The sequence below is a fragment of the Chrysemys picta genome, unplaced genomic scaffold, assembly GCF_011386835.1.
Source record: "Chrysemys picta bellii isolate R12L10 unplaced genomic scaffold, ASM1138683v2 scaf604, whole genome shotgun sequence".
In the NCBI taxonomy this organism is placed as follows: Eukaryota; Metazoa; Chordata; order Testudines; family Emydidae; genus Chrysemys; species Chrysemys picta.
In genome coordinates, this window is record NW_027053311.1 from 15129 (window position 1) to 35369 (window position 20241).

The 20241-nt window shown below is 48.9% G+C and overlaps 1 protein-coding gene across 1 annotated transcript; it reads right to left on the reverse strand.

Annotated features, from left to right (window-relative positions):
- Window positions 1-1253: 1253 nt before the first annotated feature.
- Window positions 1254-19498, reverse strand: LOC135978997 (antigen WC1.1-like). Its single transcript, XM_065579655.1, has 7 exons — window positions 19186-19498; window positions 18792-19106; window positions 5729-6043; window positions 5095-5157; window positions 4694-5008; window positions 3720-3857; window positions 1254-1447 (listed from the first exon to the last, which is right to left on the reverse strand). The coding sequence occupies exons 1-7, from the start codon at window positions 19394-19396 to the stop codon at window positions 1254-1256; spliced, it is 1551 nt and encodes a 516-aa protein (XP_065435727.1). The 5' UTR covers window positions 19397-19498.
- Between the last annotated feature and the right edge of the window lie 743 nt (window positions 19499-20241).

Consider the following 20241-nt stretch of genomic DNA (forward strand, 5'->3'; position numbering starts at 1 on the left):
GCGTACAAAGAACAATCCCGGTTAACATTGTTTCATTGTTAAATTTCTGATCAATTAGGGAACATGCTAATTCAAAGTTGTGCAATGCTCCTTTCTAATGTCATTTGGCAGCCGCCTGCTTTGTCCACTACTTGCAGGAAGAGCAGCCCGGTGGAGCTAGCTGGTGGGGGCTTGGAACCAGGGTGGACCGGCAGCCCCACTCCCCTAAGTTCCCTGTGCAGCCTGCAGTTCAGCTGTGTCCCTCCCCCCACTGCCATGTGATGCTCCTGCCCTCTGCCTTGGAGCTGCTCCCCGACACTCCTGCGTGCTGTATGGGGGGGTGAGGGGAAGAAGATGGGGGCTAATGTCAGGGTGTCCCCCTCCCTCCTGCTCCTGCACCCTGCTTACCCCATCTTCCATAGAGCAGGGGGGACACACGACAGAGGGAGCTTCCAGGCAGCAGCAGCTGCAGCTGCGGTTGGGTCTCAGCTGGCTGATCTAATTAACAAGGCAGTGTACTTCTGACCCCGCTCTTCATACTTAAAGGGGAAATGTGCATCTCTCTCTCTCTCACACACACACAGGGTATGTGTCTCTGTCCCTGTCTGCCCTCCCTCCTTTCCTGCTGCCTTGTAGAATGTGAGAGTTAACCCTTGAGGGCTCAGCCCAGGTATGTTTTTTGCTGCCCCAAGCAAAAGCAAACAAAAAAAAGAGCTCCGAGAGCACAATTGACAAAGCAAAAATGTCGCCCCTGTAATTGTGCCACCCCAAGCATGTGCTTGGTTTGCTGGTGCCTGGAGCCGGCCCTGGCTCAGCCAATTGCTAGTTCATCATTTAGCAGTAAGGCATTCTCTGGGAAATATCCCACCTTCCGACTCCTCCACCTCAACCAAGCTTCACAATCATCATCACTGTGTACCAGTATTAAATTGTTTGTTTAAAACTTATACTGTGTGTGTGTGTGTGTGTACATATATATATATATACACACACACACGCACACTATAGTCTTTTGTCTGGTGAAAAAAATTTCTCTGGAACCTAACCCTCTCATTTACTTTAATTCTTATGGGGAAATTGGTTTCGCTTAACATCATTTCGCTTAAAGTCGCATTTTTCAGGAACATAACTACAACGTTAAGTGAGGAGTTACTGTATTTGGAACAACTGGGTGAAATTGACAGGAATTTGTGAAATGTTTCGGTGTCTCTTGATCTGAATTTTTCACCACAACATTTTGTAATGAAGACTTGTGCCCAGCTCCAATGACAAGTTCACAGGGCTGAAGCTGCAGTGATTGAACTCTGGGTCAGGGCCTCAGATGGAAAGGGCATTAGATAGCTGCTCCCTGTTAAGAGTGAGACACACAGACCTGAGCGACTGAACATCTCCTGCTTCTCTCTCATCAGGTTATAATCAATCTCCTCGTACACAGCCTCAGAGAAGGGATCCAAGGGTCTTCTGGAACCTGAAAACAAAGGTCAGGGTTTGCAGAGGGTCATTGAAACCAGAGATCTGAAACACTATGGGATCATTCATCCCCTCCCCCTCAGGCCCAGTGCGAGCCTGAACCCTACAGCACATTCCCACTGCTGGAATTGAAATGAGCCAGGTGACAGGGTTTCTTTCCACAACAGCCCTTTGATGATGCTTCCCAGGGTTAGTTCACTGTCAGGAAGCTTCCTCACATTCATCTTAAATGTTCCCTTTTTAATCTCATCCCATTATTCCGGGCTATTTCCCTTTGGAGCAGCTTAAATAATTCTTCCCCCACGCTGGTGTTTATCTTTTTTTTCCCATCGAGTTTAAGGCCAGAAGGGACCATTAGAACATCTAGTCTGACCTCCTGTATAACACTGGCCACTGCATTTCACCCAGACACCCCTAGGTTTGAGCCCAAAGATGCACTTAGATTAAAGCATTTCAATTCTCAGCAGAATAAGCTCTTGTGTGCGACAGGCAGAAATTAGGAGCGACGAAGGTACCACCAATGCCCAAGGTCCCCGCAATGGCAGGGAATTGACTAGGTGAGAAATGCCTAGATAATCCTGGCAGGCGATCCATGCTCCATGGTCAGAGGAAGATGAAAATCCCCCAAGGTCCCTTTTCGCCAGTCTGACCTAGGGGAAAATTCCTTCGTGACCCCAAATCTGGCAATCGGTTTGACACTGAGCATGTGGAAAAGACACACCAGACAGATATCTTAGAAACAGCTTTCTCTGGACCACCTCAGAGGACTGGTCCAGCCTATCCAGTGTCACATATCCCTTTGTAGCTAATGTCTGATGCTTCAGAGCAGGGCAAGAAACACAAGAAAGTAAAACAAAACACAAATATGGGGGTTTCCCAGATTCCTTCCTGACCCCTGCAGGCAACCGGCTGAAGCCCTGAACCATGAGGTCTGATTATAGTCATTGTCTTACTGCAAAGTTGTGAATGTTACGTGTATGTTGATGGCGATCCCGTCCTCTATCTTCTTGCAATGGAGCTGCTAGCTAATGTATGTATAGTGTTTTATAGAAGTAAAATCCCCTACAAGTGCCAGCTTTCAGTACAATACAGTATAATGCTCCTTTCCTGCACTTCTCCTTCCTAAGATTGTCTTTTCTATGGATCACTCTCTTCACAACCATTTACCACAGCTCTATTTTTATACACTTTTCCCCCCTGAAAATATTTCCAATTTCTCTAGGTCCCTTTTCCATGATGTCTCTCATGATATTCTGAACCCCTCCCTGGGACAGATACTGAAATTCCAGGCAGTATCTTTGGGAATCACTGTATTAAAGCTATGAATGGTTTATGTTCTACTTCATGTGGGAGGTTTACCACAGCTCCTCAAGGAAGAAAAAACAGTGAGAGTGTGTGTGTGTGTGTGTGTGTTTGTTGGAGGGGGGGGAGTGTGATTAAGGTGAATCACTGAGATTGTAAACAACTCCAGAAAGGTAATGACCTTCAGGGTGGTTTATACAGACTGGTCCAAACTGGGTTATCAGAGACAAAGAAAGACTTTTGGTATGAAAGGCTGAGTTTAAACAGACTCAGGGCCTTAATTTTGATTCAGCAAATGGGCAGGACCTTCTGTCCATGGGGATCCCGACACTGAATAGTTGGAGGGACGTTGGTCTACCAGGCTGCCCATGAGGAAGACGGGTGAATTCTGGTATGTTCAGCAAGTGTGGAGGAATTTTTATTGTTTTTAATGTTTTCTGTGTCATACTTTTATCCTAGGAATAAGGTGTAGTTTGCTGAGAGAGAGTTGGGTGGTGACTTGTAACTGCTGGCAATGCACTGCTCATAGCCCTTGGGGAGAACACAAATCATGGGCGCTGGCCTGTAGGCAGACTGGTTTGCTGGGGGTATCAGAGTGGAAGTCGGCGGCAGGGGGTTGTGCAGTATTAAAAACTCCTGGCCACAAGGAGGTGGGACAGGGGGTTCCCACCCAGAGACAGGTGACGGCTGGAGGCCTGAGTGGGCACTCCTGGAGTGGATCACCGGAGCGGGGGTGGGGGGGATACAGATGCAGATTCTCTGAAACTGTAAAGGTCCCTAGCTAGCATCATCTCCAGATTTCATGGCTGGGCTGTCCCACTGCCAGACAGTTAATGAAATATTAAATGAGAGAGGAGTTAGGCACCCTCGTCCACCCCACCCAGCCCGGTATCACCCCTCACTCTGACACCTGCAGCCCCCCTGCTATTTCAGAGGCATTTCACACAGTGACACAAATCAGCACCCACCTCTGCGCTGTGCCCTGGCACTTCGCACCTGCGCCCCCAGGATGATTAAGACCAGGCAGAGCAGGGCCCCCAGGATAATGCAGATGATCAGGGGCACCGTGACTCTCCCACTGTCGGTCGGAGGGCGTCGCGGGGGACCTGGATGGAAATGAACATGCGACAAGGAGAGATTATCCTGTGAGATTCGGGGGAGGGAGGGGGACCTGGGGAGGTCCCCAGTCACTCATTGCACGGCCCAGAACAGCAAGGTAATGAGCTGGGACAGTCTGTGCGCTATGGGGGAAGCTCACAGGCTGCTGTTTAAATCATGGGCCCTGCCCTGTCAGCTGGAGCCAGAAGACAGGAATCCTCTGGCTCAGCAGGGCCTGCAGCTCCCACCCGGGTGCCATTCCCCCTCAGATGTCACAGGCCATGGAAAGGAGCTCCTTCCCTTAGGCTGCAGCTTGCAGCTCCTCCTCTGTGATCCAGCACCAGGGAAATTTAACCCTTGATGGGAGGAGGGGGATGCTTTAACTGGGGTATTTGGAAAATCTGTCCTCTCTGTCACACCTGCAAAGAGAAAGGGAGGAGAGGTGGAGTCTGGAGCGAGGGGGAGGTGACGTGTTTGTTCCTGGTGGGAACCTCACCTCTGAGAGTCCCTGGTTGTCTCCAGCTGTCATGTCCACAAACTCCCCCACAGCAGCACAGGGCCTGTTTGTTAGTGATTTAGGGCCCAAGTCCCTTGTGCTCTGTGCAGCGATGAGGACTCTAGTAACAAACCAGCACACTGGGGCCTGTGATGGATACAGGTGCTATGTGGACTGATGCCTGAGCCAATCTGACCCCACAAAGGTTCCACCCCACAGCATCCATGATTCTCCTGCACACAGGAGATGGGAGGGCCTGGTCTGGGACCAAAGAGATAGGGGGGTGGGCTGATCCATCCATGTCCCTGAAAATTACAGCATGTAGCAGAAACGTCTCCTGTCACTCACCTGAGCAATTCACAGCAGCATCTTCCTTATGACCACAGTAGCTCTCACCCCAGGGCGTGGCAGGACAGTCCCAGAGAGATGACTCTGTCCCTCTGCAGTTCACCTTCTCCACCCAGATGGGACCAGTCCCCTCACCGAATGCAGCCTCGCCCGGGGCAGATATAGCAGTTCCACAGCCCAGTAGTTTACACACAACGTTAGCATCCGCCATGTCCCAGGAGTCATCACAAACTGTTCCCCAGGAGCCACGGTACCAAACCTCCACTCTCCCCGAGCATCTGTTCTGTCCTCCCACGACACGTAACTTCTCCTGGTCTGGAAATGCAGAAACCTCACATGTTACTGGAACAGCTGGGAAAGTCCTTAGGGACCAAGAGGGAGGAAGTGAGAAGCAGAGATACCTGTGCAGCTTGGAGAGTTTGGGCACTCGGTAAACAGGGTCTGAGTTGGTTTTGCTTTTTTTCCTATGGAGAGAAAAAGCTGAGGTGAATGCACTGGGTTGTGTGTGAGATGTGGGAGTAGAATTTATCTGTATTTTAAGCCCCTAATTTCAGCACTGTATGAACTGAAATGTGAACTCTGGGTCATTTAATATCTAATTAATTTGCTATTCAGCTGTTACTCAGACACACAGGCTGACATACACATAGACTTGTGCAGGATTCCAGTTCTGACCCAAACTGCACAGCCTGGGCCCATCTCTGATTGTTCGTCCCAAAAGGATTAATAATCACAGAGCTGCCTAATGACGGTCTCTAGGGAGAGGCTTTTCTAGGATCTCACACTACCTTATCACACTGTATAACACTGGTCTCTTTTATAATTAATTGATTAATTTCCATGTTTGTTGTTAATCAGACAAATGCTTATTGGTATAAAACATCATGAAAATATGTTTGTATCTTGTGTTGAGAATTTACATCTGCCTACACTGAGATGTGAACAAAAACAACTTCTATCCTAACCCTTCAATTAATTGAGCACATCACATATACGTGTGTCTGCATTCGCGCATGCAGGTAGTTTCAGAATTACCAGTGCAAGAAATATGAGTCTCTTCTGCTCGGTTATCACATGACTTTGGATTCCAGGGCTCTGACGGGCACTGCCAGAGGGAGCGGTGCTGCTCACTGCATGCAACATGGTCCAGCCACGTGGGACCAGAACCTGCTCCATATTCAAAGTCTCTTACAATCTGCCCTCCATTCCCACAGTTCAGCTGTTTGCAGACAATTGCTGGGGTGACTCCAGACATCTGATTGTAGCAAACACTGCCCCACGTCCCATTGTAGAAAACCTCCAGCCGCCCAGCACAGTCACTGTCGCTCACCAGCCTCAGATCTGTGAATTCTAGAAGGAAAGGCACAAAAAGGGAATTTAAATCATCTGATTCTGAAATGAACTGGGGTGTTGTCATAACTATAAAGGGAAGGGTAACAGCTGTCCTGTGTACAGTACTATAAAATCCCTCCTGGCCAGAGACTCCAAAATCCTTTTCCCTGTAAAGGGTTAAGAAGCTCAGGTAACCTGGCTGGCATCTGACCCAAAGGACCAATAAGGGGACAAGATACTTTCAAATCTTGGGGGGGGGAAGGCTTTTGTTTGTGCTCTTTGTTTGGGAGTTGGTTCGCTCTTGGGACTGAGAGGGACCAGACATCAATCCAGGTTCTCCACATCTTTCTAAACAAGTCTCTCCTATTTCAAACTTGTAAGTAAATAGCCAGGCAAGGCATCTTAGTTTTACTTTGTTTTCTCAACTTGTAAATTTACCTTTTACTAGAGTGTTTATCTTTGTTTGCTGTACTTTGAACCTGAGACTAGAGGGAAGTCCTCTGAGCTCTTTAAGTTTGATTACCCTGTAAGGTTAATTTCCATACTGATTTTACAGAAATAATTTTTACTTTTTTTCTTTAATTAAAAGCCTTCTTTTTAAGAACCTGATTGATTTTTCCTTGTTTTAAGATCCAACGGGTTTGGATCTTGATTCACCAGGAGTTGGTGGGAGGAAGGAGGGGGGATGGTTAATTTCTCCTTGTTTTAAGATCCAAGGGGTTTGGATCTGTATTTACCAGGGAATTGGTGAAGGTCTCTCAAGGCTTCCCAGGGAAGGGAACTAGCCTTGGGATGGTGGTAGTGGACCAGAGCTAAGCTGGTAGTTAAGCTTAGAAGTTTTCATGCAGGCCCCCACATTTTGTACCCTAAAGTTCAAAGTGGGGATACAGCCTTGACATGGTGGCATAGCGGTGGGATTCATTTTAAACCCAAAAGCCAGTAAGATTTTTTTTTCCTTCTAGCTGCTTGGAAAGCAGAGCTGAAGGTAGATGCATATCTTATCTCTCCTTGCCTGAAGGCAGAGGTGTTAAGTTTTTTAACAAGATCCTTTGTTAAGAGAAGGGTTCAATTAATGAGCAAACGACTGGTAAAAGGAATTTACAAGCTGAATTGTTTGTTTTTTTTCTTTTTACATCCTCGGGAGTAGCTAGTTAGAAAGTCTCTGTTAACTCAGCAGCAGCCAGAGCTGAGTACAACCCAGTTTCAGTCAACTGCAGAGGGAGTGACCCAGCACAAGAAAACAGGAAAATGACTACCAAAGAAGTAGCTAAAAAATAGAAATGGCCAAACTAGAAGCGGAAGAAAATGAAAGAAAACATCAGAGACTGCTTCAATTAACAAAACTCGAGACAGAGCAGAGAGAAAGAGAAGAGAAAGCCAAAGAGGAAGCCCACAAGAGAGAGATGGAGCTGAAAGAAAAAGAGATGGAGCTGAAAGAAAAAGAAATGGAGGAGAGAGAAAAAGAAAGGAAGCATGAACTGGAAGTAGCAAAGGCTAGGCCGGATACAACAGCCAGTCCTAACAACCCCTCTCCAGGTACCACTTCCCATCCCAGAAAATTCCCCACCTACAAGGCAGGCAATGATACTGAGGCCTTCTTAGAAAATTTTGAAAGGGCCTGCCTTGGATACAGCATCGCTGCAGACCAGTACATGGTAGAGCTGAGGCCGCAGCTCAGTGGACCCTTAGCAGAGGTGGTGGCTGAAATGCCTAAGGAACACATGAACAGTTATGAGCTTTTTAAAAACAAGGCCAGACTCAGAATGGGGTTAACACCCGAGCATGCCCGTCGGTGGTTCAGAGCCCTAAGGTGGAAACCAGATGTGTCATTTACCCGACATGCCTACCACATTGACAAAAATTGTGATGCCTGGGTATCAGGAGCAAATGTTAAATCTCTGGAAGATCTGGTTTCCCTAGTAAAAATGGAGCAGTTTTTAGAGGGTGTTCCTGAGGAAATAGAAAGGTACAACCTAGATAGGAAGCCCAAAACTGTAACCGAGGCGGGGGAGATTGGAGCCAAATGGGTGGGGGTGGCAGAAAAGAAAAAAACTAGTAGCAGTTGGAGCGAATATCAGAAGGGGCACCCCAAAACCAAACCTTACCACCGGGGACAACCCAAGGCCCCACCCACATCCCAAGAGAAACCCCAGACGCCTTCTCACCCCACCACACCAGTCTCCACCAAGCAACATCGCCCCGGTGATACCTTAGCAGGGCGATGTTTTAAATTTAATGAATTGGGACATATAAAGGCTCACTGCCCCAAGAACCCCAACCGATTACAGTTCATTACACCCCAATCACACCAAAGATCCCCAGACCCAGATGCCTCTCTCATACCCTCGGAGCGAAGGGAAACCTTGAGAGTGGGCGGAAAGAAGGTTATCGCTTGGAGGGACACTGGGGCACAAGTGTCAATTATCCACCAATCCCTAGTGGACCCCAAACTCATCAACCCGGAGGCTCCAGTGACAATTCAACCCTTCATGTCACAGTCTGTAACCTTGCAGCCAAGTTGCATGTCCAGTACAAAGGCGGGTCAGGAATGTGGACTTTTGCAGTATATGACAATTATCCCATTTCCATGCTGCTGGGGGAAGACTTGGCCAACCATGTGAAGCTAGCAAAGAGGGTGGGAATAGTCACCTGCAGCCAGGCTAAACAAGCTTTCACCCCCATTCCTGTTCCTGAGCCATACACCAAGGCCCTGTTTCTGTTACCAGAGACCCAAACAAAGGTGGTGGACCCGGAACGACTGCAACAGCCGTAGTGGATCCAATCCCAGAGACCCAGAAAAGCCAGTCCCAGAATCGGAACTGGCAACGCAACCAGCACCAGAACCATTGCCAGCACTGAGTCCAGCGCTTGCAAACCCGTCTACAACTTCAACCCCAGAGGGCACCAGCGAGCCTGACCTGGCAGAAGCAGCAGATAACCCTAACCAAGAGGCTCAGCCAGAGCCTGAGATACCACATGGTGCACCAGCGGAAAGTGGTTCACAGTCAATGGAAACAGCCCCAGCACCTGCATCGCTTCCAGAGGGACCAAGCCCCAGTCCACAGTCCAAGGAGGAACTGATGTCTCCAGCATCAAAGGAACAGTTCCAGGCCGAGCAGGAAGCAGATGACAGCCTTCAGAAAGCTTGGGCGGCGGTGCGGAGCACCCCACTGCCTCTCAGCTCTTCTAACCGATCCCGGTTTGTTGTAGAACAAGGACTTTTATACAAGGAGACTCTTTCTGGTGGGCACCAGGAGGACTGGCATCCTCAAAGACAGTTGGTAGTTCCCACTAAGTATTGGGTAAAGCTCTTGAGCTTAGCCCATGATCATCCCAGTGGCCATTCTGGGGTGAACAGAACCAAAGACCGGTTGGGGAAGTCCTTCCACTGGGAGGGAATGGGCAAGGACGTTGCTAATTATGTCCGGTCTTGTGAGGTGTGACAACGAGTGGGAAAGCCCCAAGACCAGGTTAAAGCCCCTCTCCAGCCACTACCCATAATTGAGGTCCCATTTCAGCGAGTAGCTGTGGATATTCTGGGTCCTTTCCCAAAGAAGACACCCAGAGGAAAGCAGTACGTACTGACTTTCATGGATTTTGCTACCCGATGGCCAGAAGCAGTACCCTTAAGCAACACCAGGGCTAAAAGTGTGTGCCAGGCATTAACAGACATTTTTGCCAGGGTAGGTTGGCCCTCCGACATCCTTACAGATTTGGGAACTAATTTCCTGGCAGGGACCATGAAAAACCTGTGGGAAGCTCATGGGGTGAATCACTTGGTTTCCACCCCTTACCACCATGAAACCAATGGCCGGGTGGAGAGGTTTAATGGAACTTTGGGGGCCATGATATGTAAATTCGTAAATGAACACTCCAATGATTGGGACCTAGTGTTGCAGCAGTTGCTTTTCGCCTACAGGGCTGTACCACATCCCAGTTTAGGGTTTTCACCATTTGAACTTGTGTATGGCCGCGAGGTTAAGGGGCCCTTACAATTGGTGAAGCAGCAATGGGACGGGTTTACACCTTCTCCAGGAACTAACATTCTAGACTTTGTAAGCAACCTACAAAGCACCCTCCGACACTCTTTAGCCCTTGCTAAAGAAAACCTAAAGAATGCTCAGGAAGAGCAAAAGGCCTAGTATGATAAACATTCCAGAGAATGGTCCTTCAAAGTAGGAGACCGAGTCATGGTCTTAAAGGCACTCCAGGCCCATAAAATGGAAGCGTCGTGGGAAGGACCATTCACGGTCCAGGAGCGCCTAGGAGCTGTTAACTATCTCATAGCCTCCCCCACCTCCAACATAAAGCCTAAGGTATACCATGTTAATTCTCTTAAGCCCTTTTATTCCAGAGAATTAAACGTTTGCCAGTTTACAGCCCAGGAAACAGATGACGCGGAGTGACCAGAAGGTGTCTACTATGATGGAAAAAAGGATGGTGGCGTAGAAGAGGTGAACCTCTCCATGAACCTTGGACGTCTGCAGCGACAGCAGATCAAGGAGCTGTGCACAAGCTTCGCACCAATTTTCTCAGCCACTCCAGGACGGATCGAACGGTAATACCACTCCATTGACATAGGTAATGCTCACCCAATTAGAACCGCACCCTACCGGGAGTCACCTCATGCCCAAACTGCTATACAAAGGGAGATCCAGGACATGCTATAGATGGGTATAATCTGCCCCTCTAATAGTGCATGGGCATCTCCAGTGGTTCTAGTTCCCAAACCAGATGGGGAAATACGCTTTTGCGTGGACTACTGTAAGCTAAATTCTGTAACTCGTCCTGACAACTATCCAATGCCATGCACAGATGAGCTATTGGAGAAATTGGGACATGCCCAATTCATCTCTACTTTAGACTTAACCAAGGGGTACTGGCAAGTATCACTAGATGAACCCGCTAAGGAAAGGTCAGCCTTCATCACCCAGGAAGTGGTGTATGAATTCAATGTACTCCCTTTCGGGTTGCGAAATGCACCCGCCACCTTCCAAAGACTTGTAGATGGTCTCCTAGCGGGATTGGGAGAATCTGCAGTTGCCTACCTCGATGATGTGGCCATTTTTTCTGATTCATGGACAGAGCACCTGGAGCACCTGGAAAAAGTCTTTGAGCGCATCCAGCAGGCAGGACTAACTGTTAAGGCTAAAAAGTGTCAAATAGGCCAAAACAGAGTGACTTATCTGGGGCACCAGGTGGGTCGAGGGACTATAAATCCCCTACAGGCCAAAGTGGATGCTATCCAAAAGTGGCCGGTTCCAAAGTCTAAGAAACAGGTCCAATCCTTCTTAGGCTTGGCTGGATATTATAGGCGATTTGTACCCCACTACAGCCAAATCGCCACCCCGCTGACAGACCTAACCAGAAAGAAACAGCCAAATGCAGTTCGGTGGACTGATGAGTGTCAAAAGGCCTTTAACCAGCTTAAGGCAACACTCATGTCTGACCCTGTGCTAAGGGCCCCAGACTTTGACAAAACCGTTCCTAGTAACCACAGATGCGTCCGAGCGAGGCGTAGGAGCAGTTTTAATGCAGGAAGGACCGGATCAAGAATTCCATCCTGTCGTGTTTCTCAGGAAGAAACTGTCTGAGAGGGAAAGCCACTGGTCAATCAGCGAAAAGGAATGCTACGCCATTGTGTACGCGCTGGAAAAGCAACGCCCATATGTTTGGGGACGGTGTTTCCAACTACAAACAGACCATGCTGTGCTACAGTGGCTTCATACCGCCAAGGGGAATAACAAAAAACTTCTTCGGTGGAGTTTAGCTCTCCAAGATTTTGATTTTGAAATACAACACATTTCGGGAGCTTCTAACAAAGTGGCTGATGCACTCTCCCGGGAAAGTTTCCCAGAGTTAACTGGTTAACAATTGTTCTTGGAATGAAACATATTGTTAGTTTTTATATAATCAGTAGTATGTCTACAGGTACATGTGTCTTATTAACTCTGTTTTCTCCTAGAGCTCCAGGAAGAAATCACAGCCAGTGTGGAACTGGATGTCCAACACTATCTGTGATTTGGGGGGCGTGTCATAACTATAAAGGGAAGGGGGTAACAGCTGTCCTGTGTACAGTACTATAAAATCCCTCCTGGCCAGAGACTCCAAAATCCTTTTCCCTGTAAAGGGTTAAGAAGCTCAGGTAACCTGGCTGGCATCTGACCCAAAGGACCAGTAAGAGGACAAGATACTTTCAAATCTTCGGCGGGGGGGGAAAGGCTTTTGTTTGTGCTCTTTGTTTGGGAGTTGGTTCGCTCTAGGGACTGAGAGGGACCAGACATCAATCCAGGTTCTCCACATCTTTCTAAACAAGTCTCTCCTATTTCAAACTTGTAAGTAAATAGCCAGGCAAGGCGTCTTAGTTTTACTTTGTTTTCTCAACTTGTAAATTTACCTTTTACTAGAGTGTTTATCTTTGTTTGCTGTACTTTGAACCTAAGACTAGATGGGAGTCCTCTGAGCTCTTTAAATTTGATTACCCTGTAAAGTCATTTTCCATACTGATTTTACAGAGATGATTTTTACCTTTTTCTTTAATTAAAAGCCTTCTTTTTAAGAACCTGATTGATTTTTCCTTGTTTTAGATCCAAGGGGGTTGGATCTGTATTCACCAGGAGTTGGTGGGAGAAAGAAGGGGGGATGGTTAATTTCTCCTTGTTTTAAGATCCCAGAGGGGTTGGAACTGAGTTCACCGGGAGTTGGTGGGAGGAAGGAGGGGAATGGTTAATTTCTTCTTGTTTTAAGATCCAAGGGGTTTGGATCTGTATTCACCAGGGAATTGGTGAAGGTCTCTCAAGGCTTCCCAGGGAAGGGAACTAGCCTTGGGATGGTGGCAGCGTACCAGATCTAAGCTGGTAGTTAAGCTTAGAAGTTTTCATGCAGGCCCCCACATTTGTACCCTAAAGTTCAAAGTGGGGATACAGCCTTGACAGGTGTGAAGAGTGAAATCTCAGCGATTGCTAATGACCCTGTGCATCATTCTGCAGGAGCTACTGCTAGAGAACCACTCTAAGAATGAGAGACTCTTTTGAACACCACATGCCCCTTAGAAATACAGTGGGCATCTCTGGAAGGCATTACCAGCAGCTACATTCAGATTGTACTAGATAAAGACCGGGAAGGATTGGGACATTGGCAGGCCAGATGCCAGCTCTTGCCCAGGCTGCAGCTGAGAACTGACAATCTCACAACTTTTTTAGTTAGTTTTGCTCAAAACAGGTATTAATCTTGTAAGAATGTATTTTGTGCTTAGATTCTATGAAATGATGGTTAGTTGCTGCAGGCTTAATCTCACTTGTAATGGCTGTGGTCCATGCTACCAGAAAATATTTAAGTTTTACTTTATAACTGAAAATGTTTGCTCTGAACTTGTGAACTCAGGCACGGGAATGATCCCCCCATCCATCCCCTGCATGTAGTACATGCAGAAGGCCTCATCCCATCGCTTTGAAGGTTGGAAGGGGGAAATAAAAATAATAGATGTGAAGATTATTCATCTTTTTGGCTGTTTGAACTGTGACAGGGCTAGAGACACCAAACTGAAGCCAGAGACCCCAAGGGGTCACTCCTGGGTCAGCGCTTAAGGACATTTGGAATTGACAGATCACTACAACTCTGTCACTGTTAGGATGTAAATGGTAACTCATTTGTGTTTAGATGATTTTTTGCTTTAACCTGCAAATAACCTGTTTATTTCTTTTTCCTAGTCAATAAACCTGCATATAGTTTATTACAGGATTGGCTACAGGCATTGTCTTTGGTGTAAGATTCAGGGTACCAACTGATCTGGAATAAGTGACTGGCCTCTTGGGACTGGAATCAACCTGAATGTGGTGTGATTTTTTGGTGTAAGTGACCAATTACACTGGTCTACAATTTTTGAGAAGTCTTCTGCTTCAGAGATAAAATGTGCTATTTTTTATGTATTTTGATATGCTGAATTCAAATATGGCAATTACAACAACTGATTGGCTACTGTTTCTAAGATATTTAAGTTTTTACATTTTATGTCTATGTATATTGTGTAGATAGTAGAGTTTTAATCATAAATTGTAAACCTAGGTCTTTTCATGTGTTTATGGTTGCTTTACATGATAATATTTCACCTGTCCTGTTTATGTAACACTTTAAATATCAGCAAAAGGGTTATTTAAATAAAATTTATTATGAAACAAAAGGCAAAAAACTATTCTGTACATAGTTTAGTCCTATTCAGTGTCTACTCGGCGCTTCTTGGCTTGTCTCTTGTATTCATTAAATGGAGCATCTCTTGTCACTGTCCAGCAATAGTCTGCAAGCATTGATGGGCTCCATTTGTCCTGATAGCATTTCTCCATTGTTGCAATGTCCTGGTGAAATCGCTCGCCGTGCTCGTCGCTCACTGCTCCGCAGTTCAGTGGAAAAAAAATCTAGATAAGAGTGCAAAAAATGTATCTTTAGTGACATGTTGCAACCAAGACTTTTGTACGCTTTGAGGAGGTTTTCCACCAACAACCTGTAGTTGTCTGCCTTGTTGTTTCCGAGAAAATTTATTGCCACTAATTGGAAGGCTTTCCATGCCGTCTTTTCCTTGCCACGCAGTGCACAGTCAAATGCATCATCTCGAAGAAGTTCACGAATCTGAGGACCAACAAAGATATCTTCCTTATCTTAGCTTCACTTAACCTTGGAAATTTTCCACGGAGGTACTTGAAAGCTGCTTGTGTTTTGTCAATGGCCTTGACAAAGTTCTTCATCAGACCCAGCTTGATGTGTAAGGGTGGTAACAAAATCTTCCTTGATTCAAGTGTTGCAGCATATGTGTGGGGCCCACCTCTTGTCCTGGTCTCCAACTTTGCAGCCAAAATAAAGGTGATAGGTTTTCTTAACCATAGTGGTTATACTGCACTTTTGGGATGCAAAAGTCACTTCACCACAAACATAGCAGAAGTTATCTGCACTGTTCACACAAGTACGAGGCATCTCTGCTCACTTTGGCTAAACAGGAATGTGTCCCTTTGCAAAATCAAACACTGACAAATAAGAGAACACGACACTGTATGATTTCGAGAGCTGATATAGGGCAATTTGTTCAGCAGAGTGATGTAAGCTTCGTTATGATTGCATCATCCATGACTTCTAGGAATAACATGATGCAATTCATATCATGTATGACGCAATACCAGCTTCAGATTGCATCATTCATTGTTTTGCCTAAAAAGCAAGTACTGTCCAAACCCAGTCATAGATTTATTCAGTCAAAGATGTATTTTAGTCATTTCTGGTTTAATTTGAGATCCCTTCCCTTTATAACTCACTTATCCTCCGCCATTCCCAAGTCAAGGGTCGTATATACTGACCCAATAGCATATCTTGAAAACTAGAGCCAATCAACAATTTTATGCATCATTTTCGTTCTCAGTGACCCAGAATTAGTAAAGTTTGACCACATTTGTTTCAGAAGCATTTTGGCTGTAGAGCAGTGTTATCACTAAGTCCAGTTTGTCTGTGTGACAAGATAGGTTGGAGAGTCTAAGGGGACTATCTGTGACGCCATGGGAAGATAGATATAGTGAATCAGGACTACATTACCTCTAAGTTGTGCGGCCACATTGCTGCAGAGCAGGATATCAAGGGCCCTGTAGGCACGCAGCCACAGGGGCCTGGACTGGAGAGGCGCCACTCAGTGGCGGTAGCCAGGTTTTAAGAGCAGGGGGATCAAACATAAAAAAGGCACCACCCCTTGGCTCCTCCTCTGGCCACGCCACCCTTGGCTCCTCCTCTGGCCGCTCCGCGCCGCCCACCCTTTGGCTGGCTCCTCCAGACCCATCTATTGCCAGGGCCCTGCAGGCACCGGGGAGCCCCCAGCACGCACCCTGACACTCCCATGTGCCCCGGGCCTGCCCAAGCCGCGCTGGGGTCCGTGTCCTTTTAAGAGCAGGGCTGGGCTGAGCCGAGCCGGCGGGGGTGTGGCTCCACTCCCCGCTGCAGGCTGATCCCGGAGCCTGGGCTGAGAGCCCCGCTCGCCTCCTGCACCAGCTCCGGGCGGGGCTTTGCTGAGGTTCCCCCCTGGGCCGAGCCGCCCCCTGCACCTGTACAGTAGGGGCAGGTTGCTTGAGGGTAGGACCTGGTGCCATCTGCCTGGTGGGCCCTGGAGGGCACCGGGCAGGACACCGGGGGAGATGGGGTGTTGCGGGGGACACCGGGCAGTGGTATGGGGCACTGGGCCCCGGGCCAAGCGCCCAGCATGCGCTCGGTCACTCACCTTCCTGTCCAGGCCGAAGGGGAGGAACTCTCAGTCTCTTCCCCGACTGGGGAGGGCGCGGGGCCCCGCTGGGTCTCCGCGGCCTCGCTTGGCCTTGAGGAGGTGGCGGTGGTGGCTCCATGGAGCTGGTAGTCCTGCCGGTGGGGCTGCTGGACGCCTGCTCCTCCATCTCCGCCTCGTCCCAAGCACAGAGCACGCCAGGCGCGAACCCCATCCCAGGTTAGCCCCCTGCTGAGGCTGAGGGCTGAACAGGCCCAGCAGGGCAGTGCAGGGGCTGCTGGAGCCTCGAGGGGGAAGTTGGGGAAGGGGTGGCACGGCCTCAACCCCCTGGGGCTGCCTGCCCCACGGAGGAGGCAGAGGGGCGCAAGTCGCAGCAGGACCCCAGCCCCCCCGGAGAGGGGATATGGGGCCAGCCCAGGCAGGCAGGAGCAGCCCCGGAGGTGCTGGACGCATGCAGGGCAGAGCCCCGGGAGAGCCCCAGCCCCGCGGCGGGAAGCGCTGCAGAGGAGGAGCCCGCGGCAGGCGAGGGGAGCCCCAGGCAGGGGGAGTCAGGCCGCCCGCACCCACCTCTCGCGGCCACTCCATGCTGCTCCCAGTACCAGCTAGTACTAGTGCAGCTAGTGCCTTCGCTTTCCGCTTCCTGTGCCTGGCGCCGCGCCACCCAACCGCATTGACCAGCCCCTGCCTCCCGCCTTGTCTGTAGGAGCTCAGCGCAGGCCGGCAGGCCAAGCTTCAGGGTGGAGCGTGGGCTGGGCCCCGCCCACTGGCACCATGGTTACCTAAGGCGCCTCTTTTGGAAAATGTGGTGAGGGGAAGCGTCTGCTTCCCCTGCACCCCACTAGCTACGCTACTGGCATCACTTCCCCAGCCCTGAAGCTGCTGCAGCCGGGGACAGGCACCTCTCCCCTGGCCCCAGCCCTGGAGAGGTTCCTCTCTCCTGATACTGGAGCTGCCGCAGCGGGGAAAGAGGTGCCTTTCCCCTGGCCACAAGCTGCTGCAGCAGGAGAAGGCTGGGGGGAGTCCTCTCTTCCCACCAGAGCCCCAGGGCAGCCTGCACCCCAAACCCTTCATCCATGGCCCCACCCCATAGCCCATATCCCCAGCCAGAGCCCTCACCCACCACATACTCCAACTCTATTCCCACACCCTAAGCCCCCTCCTGCACCCTGAGCCCCTCATCTCCGGGCCCACCCCAGAGCCCTCACCCCTAACCAGAGCCCTCAGCCCCCACACTATAACCCTCTGCCCCAGCCCTGAGCCCCCTCACAACCCCAAACCCTTCATCCCTGGCCCCACCCCAAACCCTTCATCCCTGGCCCCACCCCAAAGCCTGCATCCCCAGCCAGAGCCCTCACCCTGTGCACCACCACCCTGTGCACCAGCCCTGAGCTGCCTCCCACACTCCGAACCCCTCGGCCCCACCCCTGCCACACATCACCTCTATACTAGTGCACATAACAAAATTCATTCTGCACATGGATGTAAAAAATTAGAAGGAACATTGGTTCAGGAGTTCACATCTGTTACTGACTTGGTGATATCGACTTGTCGAACGCACCACCAGTTTGGGGTATTGCCTTGTTTCTCATCATTCTCCCGGAGGTGGGCACTCAGAGCCGTGAGCCACTCCAGACAGCGTGACAGGGATCATGAGATCAAATAGTTTGACCTTCTGTAAAACAGCTGCATAGACGTATAGCTTCCAGAAAGGCATCCGGTCTAGACAGGAAGACTTCAAGAGATGCAGAATGCACCATTTCCCTGGTAGTTTGTTCTGATGGTTAATCACCCTCCCTGTTAAAAACCTGGGCCTTATTTCTGATGTGAATTTGTCTGGTTTCAGCTTCCAGCCACTGACTCTTGTTCTGCCTTTCTCCATTAGATTAAAGAGCCCTTTAGTAAGTGTATGTTCTCCTTGTGAAGGAACTTATGCACTGTAATCAAGTCACCTCTTGATCATTTTGATAAACTAAACAGATTCAGCATCTGAAATCTCTCACCCTAAGGCTTTTATTCAAGCCATCACATCACTTTTGTGGCTCATCTCTGCTCCCTTTCCAATTTTTGTGGACATCAGAATTGGACACAGTATTCCAGTATCTGTCTCACCAGTGCCACACACAATAGTAAAATTTAGTCCCCACTCCTACTCTCTGCTCCTCTGTTTACACATCCAAGGTTCGCATTACCCCATTTTACCACACAGGGCACTGGGAGCTAATGTTCAGTTATTTCTCCACTAGGACCCTACATCCTTTTTCAGTCATTGCTTTCCATGATACAGTCTCCTTCAGATACCTGAGACACAGCATTCTAACATTAGGGAAATCTTGCAATATCTCCAATATCTCTGGTGGGAGCTGAGGACTTTCTAATGGTGACCCTGGTAGGTAGTAACACAAGGGAAAGGGAGGCAGAGACAGCCAGGGAAAGTATCATTCTCAGCAATCTCCTTAAACATCTGCCCTCTCCATTAAATCACCTAATAACACAGCTCACGAGAGCATTCACAAAACAGACCTGAGCAGAGAACTCCCGCGTCCTCTTTGTGTCTGCAGTTGTGCTGGCCCCAGCCCCTGGAAGGACACGCCCAGAGATCGAATTCATTCCCCGAGCAGTTCACATCATCCAGCCAGATCTGCCCGAATCCTTGCCCATAATGAGCAGAGACAGTTGCATTGATGGCATGTCCACATCCCAGTTGTTTGCAGACGACACTGGAGTCTGGTAGGTCCCAGAAATCATCACAGACTGTCCCCCAGCTGCCGCTGTAATAAATCTCCACTCTCCCAGCACAGCGACCTGTCCCATTCACCAGTCTGATCCGCCTGCTCCCTGTGGGGATAGATCCCAGCTGTTAATATGTATTTTCCTACTGAACAGAGAATGTTTGTGAGATCTGGAAATGAATCACCTGAACAAACGACACCGACATCTGCAGCGATTCCTGCCTGGGCTGACTCAGACGTGGAGTTGTCACAGAGAGTCAGACGAGTCTCATTTCCTGCACACTGGACCCTTCTCAGCCCCACGGGGCCTGATCCTTGCTCAGACTTAGGGGGGTTAAAAGCTTTCTCCGCGACTCCGCACTGGAGCTCCCTGCACACCACGCTGGCATCATTCATGTCCCACTGGTCATCCAGCACTCTGCTCCACACACCACGGAGGGAAATCTCTACTCTCCCATCACACCGGCTCTCTCCATTCAGCAGTCTGAGTGATTCAGAACGACCTGGGCTCAGGAGAGATGGGAACTACACTGAATAACACTCCCTGTTATACACTAGAAATAATACAGAGTGTGCATGAAATTATGGACTGTTTCTAAAGAAGAAGGTTATCACCCAGTGATCAGAGTGTGTCACAGTGTTAAATGGAACAACCTCTGTCAGAAGAAACTTTCTCTTTTGAATCTCTAAGTGAAGCTGATATAAGGATTGTTGTAACACGCTGAGTTTGCCAGAGGGACTTGCCAGCAGACCCTGTAAATGAGTGAGCGAGAGAATTCCTGCAGATTACTGATTGGGAAAATAGTCTCTGTGTGTGGTGGTGGAATGGCTGCTGAGGTTTGTAGTCACTTTATCCAGGCTTAAATGCCTGGAAGCCAGTGAATGGTGTCTGCACAAGCACTTAGCAGGTGGGTTGTGAATGATTTAGGCAAGTTTGCTTTGAGGGAGTTTGGCCAATGGAAGAGCAGGGCTCATGATGGTCAGGAACAGGTTATTATTGGTAAATTCCCTTAGTTCCCTCTGATCTTTGCTCAGTAGGTGGCAACTTTCTTGGTTCACCTGGGTCCAGTGCAGGAGCTCCCAGTGTGAGATAGTTCCTGGCACTGGTGGTTCTGACTGGAGCTGTCCCCTGAAGTGTGGTGTTATAATTTAATGGAGATATCCCATCTCCTAGAACTGGAAGGGACCTTGAAAGGTCATCGAGTCCAGCCCCCTGCCTTCACTAGCAGGACCAAGTACTG

Coding starts and splice junctions, on each gene's coding strand:
- LOC135978997 (XM_065579655.1), bottom strand. CDS start 19,396: ATGAATGATGCCAGCGTGGTGTGCAGGGAGCTCCAGTGCGGAGTCGCG. Junction 6,044..18,791: donor CGCGGGAGTTCTCTGCTCAG/GTCTGTTTTGTG, acceptor CTTTCCTTCTAG/AATTCACAGATCTGAGGCTG. Junction 5,158..5,728: donor GACTCATATTTCTTGCACTG/GTAATTCTGAAA, acceptor TTCTCTCCATAG/GAAAAAAAGCAAAACCAACT.